Raw genomic sequence first — 18,959 nt, forward strand, 5'->3', positions numbered from 1 at the left:
CGACAGCTCAATTTCTTTAAGAGGAAGCTGAGTCAACTCACTTACCACGAGACTTTTCATACTCCTCGGCAAAAACGAAGGCACTGGCATGACATTTGCAGCTAACACGTGCTGGACAATATCTGACTTTCTTTTTAGATAACAACATTATAAAATACTGAGAAACTTCACTTACATAACCCACATCTGGCCGGTAACAAGTATAAGCGCCCAAAATACTGTGCAACATGTCATGATATGGACCACCCTAAAAGGATCAACACAGCAAAAACACATGCATGAGTACTGTTAGTGCTCAGAAGAACATCTGATACTACTACTGCTGCCGCTGCCACTCCTGCTATTTTCAGCATTATGAAATATGCCAAGCATGATGCCAGCAGCTCTATATGCATACGGAATTTAACAAATTACCCATTCACAGCTAGGGAAGTCTGCAGCTCACGCTATGGAACTGCTCTGAAAAGAAGCTGGAGGGCCAGGCAGGAGCATCACCCTGGACAAATATCCTTTATTTGGCTCCTGCTGTATAACTGTGTTCCCTTTCAAAGCCCACCAGGAGAGCCAGGTATCCGGGGGCTCTTCAAAGCAGGTGACTACTCAGTGTCACTCAGGCCGTCTCCCGCTGTGCCCCACATCCTGACTATCCTTTCTGCCTCTCTTCCCAGGCTTATCACTCTCCTTGTTTCTGTTGGTTTTCTGAATGGCAAGTTTAGGAAATACACTCTTCTAAGTCCTGGTGGCTACCATTTTGTTTAAACATTCTCCCAGCTCTTCCACCCCTCTAACATTTCCACTTGCTCTTATAACTGCTTCCAAAAATTCAATTGTTGGAATTATTTCCCAAATGGAGCATAGAAGAAAGTACAGAGATGCCTCATGCTGAAGTTAGCATGTGAGAAGATACAACAAAAGGACAGGTTCAGTCCCAAACACTGTCTATGTCTACCACGTGCCTACATTTAACACAAGGAATAAAAATCACACATGGTGAGAGATAAGAAGTCACTCCACAGGGGACCACAGGTAGCTTACATAAGAATGCCATGGCCCAGACCATCATATTCTAGCATGTGAAAAAAGCTAAGTAAAAGAAAAGACAGTTCCAAATCACAGAGGGACAAAAGGAAAAATAGCAATGAGAGGGTAAAAATGTCAACATCCAGGCCTTAGGGTCGGGGTGACGGTCTGCAGTGGCACCAAATGCCAGTCTAAGGACTAGTGTGACTGTAACAAAGTTTTATCCAGGCCAAGGCTAAACAAGAAAACAAGAGAATTACACTGAATTTCTCTTAAAGCTAAATGTTTTTAACTTCAAAGGTTTTCTACCATTGTAATTTCGATCCTTCCATCTCACTTTGGTGCTAAATGTCATTTCTTAAATGAAAAAAATGATGCGACTGGGCGCAGTGGCTCAAGCCTATATTCCGAGCACTTTGGGAGGCCGAGGTGGGCTGATCACGAGGACAGGAGTTCGAGACCAGCCTGGCCAACATGGTGAAACCCCGTCTCTCCCCAAAATACAAAAATTAGCTGGGCATGGTGGTGGGCGCCTGTAATCTCAGCTACTAGGGAGGCTGAGGCAAGAGAATCACTTGAACCCGGGAGGCGGAGGTTGCGGTGAGCCGAGATCATTCCATTCCACTCCAGCCTGGGCAACAAGAGCGAAACTCTGTCTCAAAAAAAGAAAAAATAATAAATGACCTTAACTGCTTTTGGACATCTCAGTTCCCCACTCTCTGTCTCAACTGTTCTTTGCTTTCTTTTTAGTAAACTCGATCTCTGCTCATTAGAAAGGTTACTAAGCTACTTTCTACCAGGGCTGAGAGATCTCTACATTGGATTGAAAGACCTGGAAAGAAACTTCTTTGGCCTCCGCCCACCACCTCTTTCATCATACACTTCTGCCACCACCTGGTAGGATATGGCCCTTTGACCTCTGGTTGGATTTAGTTGTCTTTCAGTTTCAAATTACGTTCAAAGAGATTTAATAACAGCAAGCACTGTTATCTGCCAAATACTGTCAACGGCCCTGTTAGGCCGGTATGATCACCCTGTTACAGATGAACAAACTAAGGCTCAAAAAGATGGATTTGCCCAAAGCTAATGAGAAGGCAATCTGTGATGAAAGCCCAAATTTGTTTGAAGTCAAAGGTGAAACTCCTTTCCAGAAAGCTGCCTCTCCTGGATCCCTCTGAGAGCCTGGTGAGAAAGCACGTGAACCGTGGGTGAAGGGTGGTGAAGGGCCTTTTGGGCTGGGGGAAGAAAGCCTTTCCCCTCCAAGGGCAAGAAACAGGAGCAGCTCCAAGAGGGCGATGCAGGGGCTGCAAAGCATGGAGTGCACTGAGGCCTATGGAGACGAACTGGGGGAAAAGGGCAGAGAAGCTGAAATCTGCCCTGTGGGAGAAGCAGGGTTCCAGGAACCAGGCTCCCAGCTAAGTCAACCGCCTGCTGCAAGCCAGTGGGGTGCTCACTGGGCTCACGCACCAGACACCAGGACCAAAGCTGCTGGTAGCTTTGTAGATTCCCTCTTTCCTCTTCTGAAAAGATTTCTGAAGACCCACATGGAAATCCACAAAGGTGAGAACCTGACTGAGTAAAGGCAGTAAGAACAGACGAGAGACAGGTGCAGAGGTATTCTGCAAGAACAACTGCCCCCGCAAAAAACCCGTTATAGATAAGAAAGGGGTCAAAAGACCCCCAGATCAACATCTGCTGGCTCAAAGAATAGAAGGTCTTTAAAGAGTTCAGCTCAGATGACCCCACAACCTACTGCTGGCAGCCCTGTCCTGCACTCAGATGCCCTGGAGGAGGCTCCACTCTGCTTTTCCTGCCACCTAAGGAGCCTGTCCTATCTCTCACAGCAGGCCTCTGTCCCTCAGCAGCACTGCTCTCCTGGTCCACCTGCTCAGAAACCTGTCACCCCGGCTTGGCCACCCACCCAGGCTGCCAGGGATTTCCCTTTCTCACACAGGTTCACTGCACTGGGCTCATCTGAGCCGAAGCCCATCACACCGACATGGCCTTGCTGAGCGCAGACTGCTACACACAGTCCTGAGAGCAGAGGAGTGTCCAAGAAAGCGCCAGCAGACACAGCCACCCATAGGGACCCTCTCAGACCAGACCTACAGGGGCCCCGAGACATGTATCCCAAGAGGAAGACAGAATCGTCTTTTGGAGCACAAGTATGGACATAGTAAATATTTGTTGGAAAGGATCAGTTACACTTATTTTAAAAAGTCTAAATGTATTTAACAGTAACATCCACCCTACCTCCTAACACCCCCAAAAACCCAAGTACCTTTCAAACTTGACAACAAATATACGCAGTTCAGCATCTATGAATTTTAGACAAAACATACTTGAAAGCAACAAGTCACCACCACTTACTTGCTGGAAAATGCAGAGATTAGGAAACGTTCTAGAAATGTCCAGTTTAATAAGCTCCAGACTGGCTTCTCTGTCTGCTGCTGAAAAACCAGCATCTGTCAAAAGATGCCAAAAATCATTACATTCCTCAAGGGCACGAATGTAGGACAACTATGAGCCTTTGAAGTTTTACAAGAACAAAACACGGAAAAAAGTTCTTCAGAAGCACACTGACCTAATCACATCTTGACTCAGAGTGCAGCTTCAGAGTATTTAACAGATTGTAGGGTTTCTTAGAACAAAATATTTTACGGCACCAGCTAATTCTAGATTATCATTAAATATTTTCTAGAGTCTGAAATCAAAATCTAACATTTTGCCTCTCACCAATAACAATCAGTGGAAAGCAAGGACAAGTAGGAGAATAAACACAAAGAAACTCCAAGCATACACACACACACACACACACACACAATCACTGCTCGATCTCAAACATCTTCAGTGTAAACTCACTAGATGTAGAAACTATTGCGGTATTATACTCATGTAATATTTCTTTTTTCTTTTATCTTTTTGTAGCGACAGGGTCTTTCTTTGTTGCCCAGGCTGGCTTTGAACTCCTGGCCTTATCTGCCCACCTCAGCCTCCCAAAGTGCTAGGATTACAGGCACGAGCCACTGTGCCCAGCCAGTGTATAATATCTCTAACAAGTAATCATAAATAATTTGTTTTATACTTTTTAGAATTCTAATACCACAAAGACTGTAAAAATGATCAGTAAAATCATGTACTTCTTAACCAACAGAAGTAATCATCCTTGTGTGTTATGGAGAATTCTAAAGGCATAATCCAGCAAACATGCAGTGTTCTTGTCTCTGTAATTCTGAGCTCCTTTATAAGCCAGTATTCAACTAATCCCAGACACCAGGCTACTGGAAGTCACGTGAACAACTTTAAAGGGAATGACACTGGTTATGACCGGCCCTCCAGCATGTCAGGACACAAACACCTCTCAGGAACTGGGATGTTCTATTTCTTGTTTTTTTTTTTTTTTTTTTTTTAGAGGGAGTCTTGCTCTGTCACCTAGGCTGGAGTGCAGTGGTGAGACCTTGGCTCACTACAACCTCCACCTCCAGGGTTCAAGCGATTCTCCTGCCTCAGCCTCCCGAGTAGCTGGGATTACAGGTGCACATCACCACGCCTGGCTAATTTTTGTTTTTTCTTGAGACTGAGTCTCACTCTGTTACCCAGGCTGGAATGCAGTGGCGCGGTCTTGGCTCACTGCAACCTCCACCTCCCGGGTTCAAGTGATTCTCCTGCCTCGGCCTCCCGAGTAGCTAGGATTACAGGCACCCACCACCACGCCTGGCTAACTTTTGTGTTTTTAGTAGAGACGGGGTCTCGCCATGTTGACCAGGCTGGTCTCGAACTCCTGACCTTGTGATCCACCCGCCTCAGCCTCCCAAAGTGCTGGGATTACAGGTGTGAGCCCCTGCACCTAGCCTAATTTTTGTATTTTTAGTAGAGACGGGGTTTCACCATGTTGGCCAGGCTGGTCTCAAACTCCTGACCTCAGGTGATCCATCTACCTCGACCTCCCAAAGTGCTGGGATTACAGGCATGAGTCACCACACCCGGCCAATTTCTTATAAAAAGTTTTTACCTTTAATTTTTGCTAAAACAAAACAAAACAAAAAAAACCTTTTCTCGTGGAGCTTTTTATGAATCCACAATAATCTCTACTGTAGTTAACGTCACCTTTCTTCACTATGTAATAAAGAATGACAAACATAATTGACCACAGAAGTCCGCTGGTTTTAGAAGACATTCTACCTTCGTTCTCCACTTCAGAGCCTCCCGTGCTAAGGGACCGCCACCTCTCCTTGGCTCGGGCAAGACAGATGTCAAAGAGCTCTGGAAGAAAAGCCTCTGGGTAAGTGTTATGTGCACATGTATTTTTCGTCAAAACCATCACAGAACACAGTACTATTTCCTCCAAATACTGAAGTTCAACTATAATAGGCTTAATGCACACTTAACAGGCTACTTAAACAATTCCCCCCAACTTGGCCTGAAAGTTATTTTATTGTTTAAAGACACAGCCTGAAACAAAGAAAGATTACACACATCACCGCTATTTAGTTCTCTGACACAGCCCACCCACAAAACTGCCTTGTTTTGGTCTTTGTGACTTGTCTACTGCCTCTCCCAGACCGCGAGATCCCTGGGGCAAGACGGTGAAGCTCTCTCACTCCCTCTGTATCCAAAACACACAGCAGTGGAATTGACACAGAGCAACCCAATCAAGGAATGTCTCACTGACGGAGGGAAGGAAGGACCAGCAGAGAATCATTAGGTTTCAAGTAAGGACATGATGCAATTGTCCGCACACGGCACAGGCCTCGTCTTGCTGCCTGGCAGTGGAGCAGGGGTGGGGGGAGATCCCAGGAATACACAGAAGCTTCAAAAAACAGGGCTCTTGCTGGCAGAGAAGGATCACGACAGCCTCCAAATCTCCATATTTAGAACTTATTTTTGTGACAGCTCTCTTCGGGTGGTCTGGTAATAGTTAAACAATACGACTTCACTAGCATACACAGACCTCCATGGGTATATCCGTGCCCCATTCTACTTTCAAGGACAAGTGTGAAGGCTGAACCCACAGAGCTCCTTCTCAGCACCCTGTTCCCTGACACAGCCCAGTCTCAGGTGCTTCCTGGTCATCTGGCTTTTTCTTTTTTTTTCCGAGATGGAGTCTTGCTCTGTTGCCCAGGCTGGAGTGCAGTGGCGCGATCTTGGCTGACTGTAACCTCTGCCTCCCGGATTCAAGCAATTTTCTTGCCTCAGCCTCCTGAATAGGTGGGATTACAGGTGCACGCCACCGCATCCAGTGAATTTTTTTTTTTTTTTTTTTTTTTTTTAGTAGAGATGGGATTTGGCCGTGTTGGCCAGGCTGGTCTCAAACTCCTGACCTCAGGTGATTCCCCCCGGGCCACAACCTCCCAAAGTGCTGGGATGACAAGCGCCAGCCACTGCACCTGCCACTTCTCTGGCTCTGATGTTCCTGATCAGCTCCCAGATGTCTCAGATTACACACAATCACTTGTCTATCACTGAGACTTTTATTGCAGCTACCCATGGAATTTTTAGCACTTTATTTTTCCCATCATTACTTCTGGAAAATACAGCAGAGCACATCTGCCTTCTGGGCAGTGCACACTATTTTATTAAAATGTAATCCAAAATCTAGTTTCGCTACTATAGTATCAGTGTCCAAAGCAGTAACTCAGCACGTGTGCTCCCAGGACAATCCCACACTGCCCTGAGCTGGCGCCTCACGCACCTGGCGGCACTTCCACCTGCTGTCAGCCTCTAGGAGGCCAGCCAAGCTTTGGTCATTTTGGCAGGAGGTGGACGAAAACCACTGTGTGGCCACGGCCACCAGGGAATCACTTCCCAAGTGAGGCATTTGACAGTTAAGTCACAGAGGCTGCCAGCCTCGGGGTTCAATGGGTCAAAGTGTCAAAGAGTTTTAAGTCTCCGCCATGGCTTTATTGGTGTGTATCTGGGGAATGCTGGAGGCTGGACAGCTACCACACCTTCTTCCCAGACCCCCTGCTCCAATGTCAAAGTACAAGATTGACTGGGGCCCTAAAAGTGAAGTTTTAATAGTACTATTAGGTTGACTTTCACTAAGTTTCCAATTGTACAACCACAAGAGCAAAACCTTAGGGCTCTCCAAGTCAGAACACGGGCTTTAGGATTAGCCTGGGCCTAGGATCAGCATCCTGGCCCCACACACACGAGCCAGAGACCTGGGCACAGTCCTAGCCTTTCCAGGATGCTGAGCCTTCTCTAGAGGAAAATGAAGTCAAGGTCGCACTGTCAATATTAAATAAGATCCATAAGTAAAGAACCTAATATGATGCTTGGTACTCAGCAACCAAGTTTGTTTGTGTTCTTACACTGGCTTGGAAATGTAGTAAAACCAAGATTAAGCAGGACCCAATAAGGCAGCATTCATTCACACAGCAGGTATTTCTTAAGGGCCTGCCACATGCAGAGACCAGGCTGGGTAAGGGTGAAAAGGTAGAGAGCACAGCAGGTGAGGGCCCAGCTTCCTGAGCACCAGTGCTAGTGGGGGCCACTGACACTACCCGGTTCACAATACAAGACAGACACAATGTACGCAAATCGAGCCAATACCAAGGTTTGGATAAATGTCTAAGACTCATGTCTAAACATGTAACTGACTCGTCAGCGGTTTAGCCCAATCAAAACAATATGGTCCATAGGTTTTAATTTAAATAAAATCCACCCAGGCATCAGTGAGAAGCAAAAATTAAACACACACACAAAGTACTGTGCATTCCATCCAATCTGCAGAGACAAGAGTTTAGAAATAAATGCTCAGTAATTTCTCCAAACCTCAACTTCTGAGGATGCTTTTAAAAAACCATTTCCACAAGTTAAACGTTATTCATCTTCTCACACAGAGATGTTAAAACAAAATCTTGGTAGGTATGGATTTAGCCAAAGGAGGGAGTTCCGGGCCCCCACGTTCCTCCGTAGGACGGCACCACACAGAAGCCAGTCACCAGCCAGCTGGCTGACGCTCCGTGAGGGGAGACCCTGCCTGGGGTGAGGCTAAGATAGCCTGTCAAGATAAGAACAACAATCAAAACCCCAACTAGAGAGCGAAGACACAAATCAACTGTTTAAACTCAAGGCCTTCATGAGCATAAAAACCACATCATCAACTCCCCAGCAGGTCCTAGGCCCAAGAAAGAGCAGGAAGGCAGCCCCGTCTTTCCACAGCTCAGACCGCAGGCAGGGAGGCAGAAGTGAAAAGAATGGCTGCCAGTATTAATTACTTAATTTGAAGTCTGTGGGCTCCTGGCACCTATTTCACTCTGGACGCGCTGCAGAGTGCTCAGGACGCCTGGGGAAGTGAATTCAGCCTGAGGGAGGAGGTGTACATGCAAACTGAGTAGATGCAATACAGCAAGAGATCGGTAAGCATGGTTCTCACCCAGCCAACAAACTCCCAGAGCCCCAAGGACCCCAGTACCAGCACAGTATGTTGTCCCCTCCAAGGCTGCCTGAAAAAAAATCCCACAAAATACCAACAGACACCCCAGTACAATAAACACCCTCACAGCAAGAACCACCTGTCCCTTCCACACTCACGTCCCAGGCAAGCCTTGCCTTCCTAGGACTTTGATCTGCGAAGCTCAGGCACCTCCCGGATGCTCTAAGCCCTGTCTTCCAAGCCCCCTCTATTTAAGAGCTCCTGAGCTGAGCTGTCAGGTAACCGGAGTGTACAGCACTAAACCCAGGCTTCCCAACTGCCCCTCTCTCCGGAAGGACACAGTCTCCTGGTCTCTCAAAAGACACAGATTCGTGGCAATGGCTGCCATTCTTTCCAACAGGGCAAAAGGGAGAGAAGAAGCCATAGGGCCTGGAGGCGGACTCCCCAGGATCATGCAGGCCACTCACCGTGGGTGATATTTAACTCGTTGCCAATGGCTAAGCTCCAGACTTTGCCTCTCACACTTGGAGGGATTCCCTGCCACCATAAATCTCGAACTTTTCTAGAGCACCACCTGGACAAAAATGGAAGCAAGAGTTTGAGTTTGTTCTACACAAAGACATTTGTCTACCTGTGTGCCTAGCCCCGAACCACCAAGAGCTGGGACGCACCAATGCATCAGGCACAGCCCCTGCTCTCAGGAAGCTTAGAGTCCAGGGCTCTGTAAAGATCAAATCAACAATCCCCTTCTGCTGGCAGCTGCCATGGCAGGTATGGAAGAGCACAGCATAGCGCAGGGCACCACGAACTGGAGGCCCAGGCACACTCTGGAGCCAAGTTCTGAAGGAGCTGAGCACATGAAGGATGGGAAGGACTTTCTGAGCAGAAAACACAGGAAAAAGCAATGGCCTGGCCTCCTACAGGAACAGCACATAGCTGGGAGTGGGTGAGGAGTGCCAGGCGGCACTGCAGCAGCACTGGAGACAGAAGCAGACCCCAGCAGAGAGTCAGCAGACGGCCGTCGCACCGCCAATACATGCCCAACACCCAGAAGTCAGCTGGCAAGTTCTAACTGCGGAGAAGAACTGCTGACTTAGAACTTTCTAGACTGTACAGAGTCCTTCAGCTCTGCTGGGACATGGAACACACACTGCCAACAGCCTGGGCAAACCAGGCCCCCGTGGTGCCTCTGAACGCAGCATCGTGGGGAGCACAGGCTTGAGGCTACAGAAAGCAGGCTGCATCCTAACTCCATCCTCACCTGTGGAATCCGGACAAATGATCTCTCCTCTCTGAACCTATACCACCCTCTCGAAAGTCAAGACGATGAAACCTACACCCAAGGGCTACTGTGAGGATGAAGTGAGATAAAGTACAAAAGCACCGAGAACAGTGCCAGGCAGCATCTGTGTGCAGTCAACGGGAGCTGCTGCGGGTCGGCATGCAATGCATTCAGACCACATCCAACCCAGGGCCCTGTAGGACGGACCAGAGTGGTCTCCCTCGGTGGGAGCAGCAAGCATTCTGAGAACCTCTGTTCTTGTTACTAGATCCCATGCAAGAACCGGTATAAAGTGTTTCCTGACAGCATCAAGCCTTTTGAGGACACTGCCTTAAAAAGCATGCTCTGAGCATATTTTCCTAGTGGAGACCATGAGCAGGGCCGCGTGACCCCTGCAGTGCTGACACGTGGGACGAGAGCAGAAGGGAAGCTGGCATCCAAGCTCCCCAAATGCCTCTGTGCACAGCCCTAGAACTTCTGCCCGCACACTGGCCCCCACCATTCTGAACACGAGAATAAAAACAAGACCCACAGCTGCCCCTCAGATGTAAAGAGGGCAGCAGCTGCCAGACTCTGCCGGGTGCATTCTACTGCACACTGGGGTCACTATCCTCAAAGAGAGGAAGACAGAGGCCTGAACAGACAGCTGTGTGCACACAGAACCACAGGGCCCTACAGCCAGGGTGGGGGCAGCCAAGTCTTCCCTGAGCTTTGGAGAGCACACAGGAGTTTGCTGGCTGAGGAGGTACAGGACAAGAGCACTCCAGACACAGGGCATGGAACATGTGAGGCCCCAGGTTTAAAAGCAGCACCTATGGGGGGCTCCCTAGGGAGAGGGCTCTGTCCAAGTGGAGGAGAGGCGTCCGAGGGTGAGGCTGCTGAGGAAGGCAGGCCACCTCACTAAGGGTGTTGCCTGCTAAGGGTTCAAACTGTGTACTGACAGTCACAGGAAGTTACTGAAATCCTAGGTAAGGGAGGGGACACCGACTCATGCTTTAGCAGCTGGCTCAGGAGATGAGAAGAAGGTGAACTGGAAGGGAGGGGAAGGGGCTATCACAGTCTCCAAGCAAGGGATGGCGCAGGCTGAGCCAGGGCAGAGGGAAGGAAGATGATGCAACTTCAACTCGCTGCATCCAGGGTGTCACTGCCGGCTATGACGACTACAGCTGTGGCCCACAGATTCTAGAAAGAAATGCTCTGCAGTTCAGCCGCACCCAGAGCCACATCTTACATTGTTTCCCAGTTAGGTAAGATCTCATTATTCCAGGTGAGCACAGCATTTCCAATGCTTTCCTCAACTCTGCATCTTTCTTCCAGCTGCTTCTTCCTCCGCTGGGCTTCTTTCAGCTCTAGAAATCACAATTTAGAAAAACAACAATCTACTAACTGATATGGACCATTTCCAGGCAAGGTGATTTTCCTGTCACACTGCGAACACACCAGGAAAACCGCCCTGAAGCAGAGCGAGCATCAGCTCCAGCGCTCACTTCGCACCCGATGGACTCCAGAAGGCTCAGGCATTATCCACCCTTTAGTAAGCTTGCAAAGTATAACATCTAGACAGGAAAGTAGACAAAGAAGAATACGATTCAGCTGGCCAGGCGCGGTGGCTCACGCCTGTAATCCCAGCACTTTGGGAAGCCAAGGCGGCCGGATCACCTGAGGTCAGGAGTTCGAGACCCAGCCTGGCCAAAGAGACGGTGAAATCCTGTCTCTACTAAAAATGCAAAAATTAGCTGGGCATGATGGCAGGGGCCTGTAGTCCCAGCTACTTGGGAGGCTGAGGTAGGAGAATTGCTTGAACCCGGGTGACAGAGGTTGCAGTAAGCCGAGACAGCACCACTGCACTTCAGCCCGGGCAACAGAGCGAGACTATGTCTCAAAAAAAAAAAAAAAAGAAAAAAGAAAAAAGAAAAAAAGAACACGATTCAGTTACCACAAAACAGAAAAATCCCTGAAACTACCATCCTGATCAAAACAACCGAACGTTACTGGAACACTGGAAGCCCCTCCTGTGCTCCCAGCCCTATCCCCTTCCAAATGCAGGCTCCATGCTGACTTCTAACAGCTCGAGCATTACTTTTTTTTTTTTTAGACGGAGTTTTGCTCTGTCACCCAGGGTGGGGTGCAGTGACGCAATCTTGGCTCACTGAAACCTCCGCCTCCCGGGTTCAAGCAATTCTCCTGCCTTAGCCTCCTGAGAAGCTGGGATTACAGGTGCCCACCACCAGGCCCAGCTAATTTTTGTATTTTTAGTAGAGACAGGGTTTTACCATGTTGGCCAGGCTGGTCTCAAACTCCTGACCAACCGCCTTGGCCTCTCAAAGTGCTGGGATTACAGGTGTGAGCCACCACGCCCAGCCTTGAGCATTACTCTTAATCTACAAATAGCAGCTCTGAGAAATACCATGCATTTAGTTTACATATACTTTTTTGTGTGTGTGGTCAAATTTACCATTTTAAGTATACAGTTCAGTGGCATTAAGAACATTCATACTGCACAACCACACCACCATCCATCACCAGAGCTTTCTCATTTTCCCAAAGCAGACTGCCCCCATTAAATACTAACTTCCCACTCCCCGTCTCCCCAACCCCGGCACCCACCGTTCTACTTTTTGTCTCTTGAGTTTGACTGCTCTAGGGACCTCACAGAAGTGGACCATACATTATTTGTCCTGTTCTGATTGATTGGTTTCACTTAGGGTATCTTCAAGATTCCTTCATGTGGCCACATGTGCCAGAATTTCCTTCCTTTTTAAGGCCAAATAATATTCCACTGTACATATACACCACATTGTTTTATATATATATATATTTTTTTTTTTTTTTTTGAGACAGAGTCTCGCTCTGTCACCCAGGCTGGAGTGCAGTGGCACGATCTCGGCTCACTGCAACCTCTACCTCTTGGGTTCAAGCGATTCTCCTGCCTCAGCCTCCCAAGTAGCTGGGACTACAGGCATGTGCCACCACACCTGGCTAATTTTTTATTTTTAGTAGAGACAGGGTTTCTCCATGTCGGTCAGGCTGGTCTCGAACTCCTGATCTCAGGTGATCCACCCGCCTCGGCCTCCCAAAGTGCTGCGATTACAGGCGTAAGCCACCATGCCTGGCCTTTCTTATTTTTATTTTTAGAAAGGCAGACTGCCACATGCAGTGCCTTATTTGGATGTGTCTGGAGTCTTGGAAGCTTGATGACTCTACATTCTCCTACAAATGGAGCCTGTTTGGAGGCTCTAGCAGGGGAGTGCAGCTACTCATATACCCTGACTGAAGACCGGTCCTCCTATCAGGGATGGTCATTCTCTTTGACCAAACACACAGCTTCAGGACGGACGCACATGGAGTGCTAGTGGGGAAGGGGACACCGGGCTAGCTGGTAGATCAGCCGAATCAACCCTGGTGATCAATGGAGTGACAGATATGACAGCCAAATCGCCCTCACATCCATGTTATGTATTTTTAAAATCTCCTAGAAAAAAGAGTTTAAGTGTTGCAAGGAAGTTTATCAAAATATCTTCTTGGAAATTTAAAAAACAACCCAGAGAGGGAAAGAAATGTACGTGTCGTTGATGGCTGAAACTTTCTGTAGTCTAGTATTTCTATCTTACACAGCCACTTTTCTCACATCAGTTCCAAGTGCTTTTCTCTTGAATAAAAGCTACCAGGAATGAATAGTAGCCTTCTGCGAGAGACACAGGCACCCTGCTCCAAAGCCTGGGGCTTGACAGCCCGGGGGGCTTCTGGGATGGGAGAGGCCTCCTTGGGAGGGTCCCAGCAAACTCTGCGGTCTCACCGCTTCTCCCCTCTGCCTGCCTCATCGTCCCCCCGAGTCCCTGCAGTCTGCCCACGCCACCCTGCAGCCCCGTTTTCGCTTGTGGGGGCCTTCCGCATGCATTTTTTTTTTTTTTTTTTTTACTGGAAGACTACAAATTTCAAGGACTGAAGTTCAGGTTCTGTGACTCCAAATGGTAAAAAGAAAATAACCAGAAAGACACAAATTCTGTGCTGCCTGATCTAACCCAGCAAGTGTGAACCCCATTACCTCGCTTTTTGGCCTGAACCACCATTTCTTCATACTGCTGTCTGTGCTTCTGAGCTTCTTCAGCTGGTTTTGCTGGGAGATTTCTTGACAGGAAAGAAATGAGTTTTCACCATTATAAATACCACATAAAAGTCTTTGAGAAAAAAACCTGAAGCATAATTTCCTAAAAAATATAAAGCTCAAACACTAAAAACTCATTAAGATTACACAGTTCTCTCACAAACTTTTATAATACTGTCTTACAAAAACAAAAACAAGTTCACTATAAAACAAATGAATGTGGCTCACGCCTGTAATCCCAGCACTTTGGGAGGCCAAGGCGGGCAGATCACGAGGTCAGGAGATCAAGACCATCCTGGCTAACACGCTGATACCCATCTCTACTAAAAAATACAAAAAATTAGCCGGGCGTGGTGGCAGGCGCCTGTAGTCCCAGCTAATCAGGAGGCTGAGGCAGGAGAATGGTGTGAACCCGGGAGGCGGAGCTTGCAGTGAGCCGAGATCGTACCACTGCACTCCAGCCTGGGTGACAGAGCGAGACTCCATCTCAAAAAAAAAATAAATTAATTAATTAAATAAATAAAAACAAATGAATGGGCTGGGCGCGGTGGCTCAGGCCTGCAATCCCAGCACTTTGGGAGGCCAAGGCAGGCAGATCACGAGGTCAGGAAATCAAGACCATCCTGACTAACACATTGAAACCCTGTCTCTACTAAAAAATACAAAAAGTAGCCGGGCGTGGTGGCACGTGCCCGTAGTCCCAGCTACTCAGGAGGCTGAGGCAGGAGAATCGCTTGAACCCAAGAGGCAGAGGTTGCAGTGAGCCAAGATCGCGCCACTGCACTCCAGCCTGGGCAACAGAGACTCCATCTCAAAAAAAAAAAAAAAAAACCAAGAAAGAAAGAAAAAAATGAATGATAAAGATTAGCAGGAAGAAAATAATTATCCACAACTGCAACAGTGATAAACACTTAATCTTTTGGTATATTTTCACCCGACACTCCAAAGAAACTTTGATTTGACTGCGATACACTAATAACTGTCAACACCTAATTCTTGAAGCAGGGCGCCCTAACAGCATTTGTTACATGTATGTATGAAGGCATTTCCTGACCAGATTTTTAAAGTGAACAGATTTCATACTAGCTACGTGGTTCATTTGTTTTTTGACACATACACGGATGTGCACCTTAGTTCTAAGCATCTTGGTATACCTTCAAAACCCATTTAAAAAAATACAATTCGTGCTCTCTTTCAGAAGCGTGCTCTCTTTCAGAAGCGTGACTGTACTGGCACCAGGGTAAAGGGAGAGCAGGAGTGTCTGGCTGCCTGTGTCCCTCACACAACAGGACCCACATTCACTGGGACATTTTAAACAACCATCACTTGCTGCAGGAGACTCCGCCAGTTCACCTTTCAGAGCACGAAAACGACTGGTCTTCAAAGGGCAGAGTCTTTTCCTGATGGCCTCTAACTTTGCAGTCCTCCATTTCTCTCCTCAACATACAATTTTCAAGGACAAGAAAACAGTAGAAGACACATTGCTTCTTTTTTTTTTTGAGACGGAGTTTTGCTCTTGTTGCCCAGGCTGGAGTGCAATGGTGTGATCTTGGCTCACTACAACCTCCGCCTCCCAGGTTCAAGTGATTCTCCTGCCTCAGCTTCCCGAGTAGCTGGGATTATGGCGCCCACCACCACACCTATTTTTTGTATTTTTAGTAGAGACAGGGTTTCACCATGTTGGCCAGGCTGGTCTCGAACTCTGGACCTCAAGTGATCCACCGCCTCGGCCTCCCAAAGTGCTGGGATTACAGGCGTGAGCCACCGCACTCAGCTGACAACTTATTTTTAAATGCTAAAGTAAAAAGAAAAATTACCTGAAAGGAAAATCCTGGTCAAAACTTCTATGCTACAGGACAGTTTTCCAAATTGGTCATTTAATATAATTACAGAACACATGTTAATATAGGGAATAAGAAGTGATTCTGGCTTACTCTTCTTCCCTTTTCTGACCCTAGTTTTTCTCTAACGAAAAGGTGCTTAGCAAGTTGTACTTATTTCCTAAAGCAAACACTCTAAAGAGAGTCTTCTTAAACTCACGCTGGTCTGTCCTCGAGGATGAGTGCGGTGGTGGAAAGTGGTTCAAAGTCAAGATTCTTCCTCACATTCTGCTTTGGAGAGGGTGGCTTGCTAGGTCTTCCAGCCTTGTCTTCATATTCCTAGGACAAAGAAACCAGGGATGACACCAGGTCCTTTCAGATAGGATGAAGTCCTTCGGAAAGCAAGAAAGTTGTTTTGTCATGAAAACTCTTTTAAGCCAATTTCGAGGACAATTCGCCAAAAATTTTTCCTGCTATTCAGAATGAAAAGCTGCTGACTAAAGGGGTCTTTTTGGAGATGGAATCTCGCTCTGTTGCCCAGGCTGGAGTGCAATGGCACGATCTTGGCTCACTGCAACCTCCACCTCCTCGGTTCAAGCGATTCTCCTGCCTAAGCCTCTCAAGTAGCTGGGAATAGAGGCGCCCACCACCACGGCTGGCTAATTTTTTGTATTTTCAGTAGAGATGGGGTTTCACCATGTTGACCAGGCTGGTCTTGAACTCCTGACCTCAGGTGATCCACCCGCTTAAGCCTCCCAAAGTGCTGAGATTACAGGCGTAAGCCACTGTGCCCAGCCTAAAGGGGTCTTAGAGTTCCAAAGCTGAGACCATTGCTTTATGATATGACTGCACGCTTCCCTCGTTGGTGGGGAAATAATAAAGGATCTCATTATCAAAGCAGCCCCTTTGAGGAGGGCCCTCAAACACTGCCTCAGGTCTCCTGACTCCTGGGTAAAAGGCATGTTTTCTCTCTTCTGGACACTGTAAATTTTAACTGACTATTATCATGGCCACTGGGAAGCTGCCACTGCAAACTGTTATGTAAATAGTTTTGCCATGCCCTGGAAATCTAAGAGCAGCCTCCACACCACTGGGTCACCAATTCACCCATGCACTGCAACCACAAGAGCTCATTCACACCTGGTGACCCACATTCCAAACGCCCAGCTGGAAGAACTCAGGAGAGCCAAACAGGTTGGTGCTTCTGAAATAATGTGTGGGTACTTTGCTCTGTGCAAAATCAAAAAACACAATCATTTAAGATGATTATAGATAATTAAAGAAATATTACAGACAAGGCTCTCAGGACTGCCCCGAAGGGAAGATAATCTCATTGAGAAGATAGGACAAAGAAAGGTAGTGTTAACGTAAGATTTCATGTTTGTCATGAGGTGGTGAGAAATTGCTAAACGAATTTCAGGGAAACTAGCTGTCAAGAGGCGTGTTACTGGTGAAATTATGCGGCAAGCAATTATTCTCTTAGCCAGAAAGGCCTCTAAAAAGTAGAAAGAAATACATTATTTCCTCAAAATACACAGGCTATGAGAAGGACGTGCACCAAGAAGCAGTCGGGCGGGGCAGTTTCTGTACACCTGGATGTATATGGCCACATGTCTTAACACTGTTTACTGTAGCTCAACATGGTTTCATTACAATTCTAAAATTACCTCCACTTACCAAAAACTGAAAACACGGACTCATTCCTTGCTGGATTCAAGCATCTGAACATCTACACTGTATGGGGTACACAGCCGTGACCTAACACGGCACTAGCCCTCATGAAGCCTCAAGTCTAGCACCTGAATGTCAAAGTCTCCAATTTCATAGGAAATCAACCAAAAGCTGTGTGTTGAGAAAGATTCTGAGGCATGCTGCATTTTAACAAGAATTAGTAACACATACCCCATGAGGTGCTACTTATCTGCTGAGCCTGGTCTGCTGAACTGTATGCCAAGGCCAGAGATGTTGGGCCCAAAATCAGCCGTGGCAGGATGTGGATGCCCATTTCCGTCGGCTTTTGTGTGCTCTGTGCATGTGGACTCACTTTGTCTTCACAGCAATCTGCCTGGCAAGTGTTACCCATTTTACAGACAGGGTAACTGAGGCTCAAAGTGAAGTGACTTGCCTGAAGCATACAGCCAGCAAGGCTGGGCCTGCCGCCCTGAGTCGGCCGCCCTGAGCAGGCCGAATATCATCTGTGAATACACTCAAACCCACAGGTGTGCAGTTTTAGAGGGGAAAGCCTGAGTCCTACACGGCTTAGGTGTGGCCTCTGCAGCCAGATAGCTCTGGGAGCAAATTCAGATCCACCAACCACCAGCTGTGACCTCGGGCAAGGTACTCACTTCAAATCCCTAAGCCTTCTTTCCACATCTGCAAAATGGGACACCCCGCCTGCCTCACCCCGAGAGGGCCACCGGAAGGAATGAGGTGATGTCACAGCCTCTGGTGCACAGGGAGTGCTGGAGAAGGGCAGCCCTTGTCGGTCTGCACCACTAGCTTTCTCTCCCCTCAGACCTGAAACCACGGAAAAGGCAGAAAACCATGCTCTAGTGCCAAACAACAATCCAGGAGCCCTGCCAAGTTGCCAACAGCACCGATACAAAAAGTAGGAGTAAAAGGAAGTAAAAGCCTTGAGTCATGACCAGAAACGTCAGATCGCTTCAGTCAGAACTTCTTACTATTACCAACAGCAACAAACAGCGGCGGCAGCTGACGCTAACAAGCCCAGCACCTCTGAGTGCTTTACGTGCGCGCACACTGGGTTAACTCCATCTCCTCCACACCAGCCCCCTGAAGGGGCTGCCCCACCCCAGACCATGCTGGGTTAACTCCATCTCCTCCACACCAGCCCTCCGAAGGGGCTGCCCCATCCCAGACCACGCCAACAAGGCAGCTGCACAAGGACACGCTGTACCTCACCAGCGCAAAGCTGTGGCTGTGGTCAGATGGCCCAACGAAGGTTCAAGAAAAAAAAGCAGGGATGCAGGCTACCTGAGGCAGGCATGGTTTCCTGCCTCTTCCAGTGGTTTCAGGTCTGAGGGGGAGAAAAAGCAAGTGCCACAGACCAACAAGGGCTGCTGTTTCTCCAGCACTCCCTGTGCACCAAAGGGACACAGGGACCCAGAGGTGTCCGTGACTCGCCCGGCGGGCAAGCGAGGAAGCTGGGTCACAGGCCACGCGCTGGGGTTCCGCAGCCACACTCCTCATCACAGAATTCAGGCAAGTCTCTCGCAGACATGCATCAGAAATAATCCATCATTCAGATTCAGTCTCAGTAGTTTTCACAACCATGACGAAACCTCAAATACTGAACTAAGTGCACAGATTAGCAGAGATGCAGGGTCAAAT

At 47.8% G+C, this 18,959-nt stretch overlaps 1 protein-coding gene across 5 annotated transcripts in view; it reads right to left on the bottom strand.

The window, feature by feature from the left end:
* The window catches only part of TBC1D14 (TBC1 domain family member 14), a 121,657-nt gene that overhangs the window by 22,831 nt on the left and 79,867 nt on the right, over positions 1-18,959 (bottom strand). For all 5 annotated transcript variants that reach the window (XM_024245530.3, XM_024245531.3, NM_001132117.1 and 2 more), the window contains 7 exon segments: positions 15,829-15,947; positions 13,729-13,811; positions 10,915-11,032; positions 8,869-8,975; positions 5,203-5,283; positions 3,391-3,485; positions 176-247 (listed from right to left, as the gene is read on the bottom strand). In XM_024245530.3, coding sequence (XP_024101298.3) covers positions 176-247; positions 3,391-3,485; positions 5,203-5,283; positions 8,869-8,975; positions 10,915-11,032; positions 13,729-13,811; positions 15,829-15,947 — 675 coding nt within the window.

Source organism: Pongo abelii, chromosome 3 (genome assembly GCF_028885655.2).
Source record: "Pongo abelii isolate AG06213 chromosome 3, NHGRI_mPonAbe1-v2.0_pri, whole genome shotgun sequence".
Classification (NCBI taxonomy): domain Eukaryota; kingdom Metazoa; phylum Chordata; class Mammalia; order Primates; family Hominidae; genus Pongo; species Pongo abelii.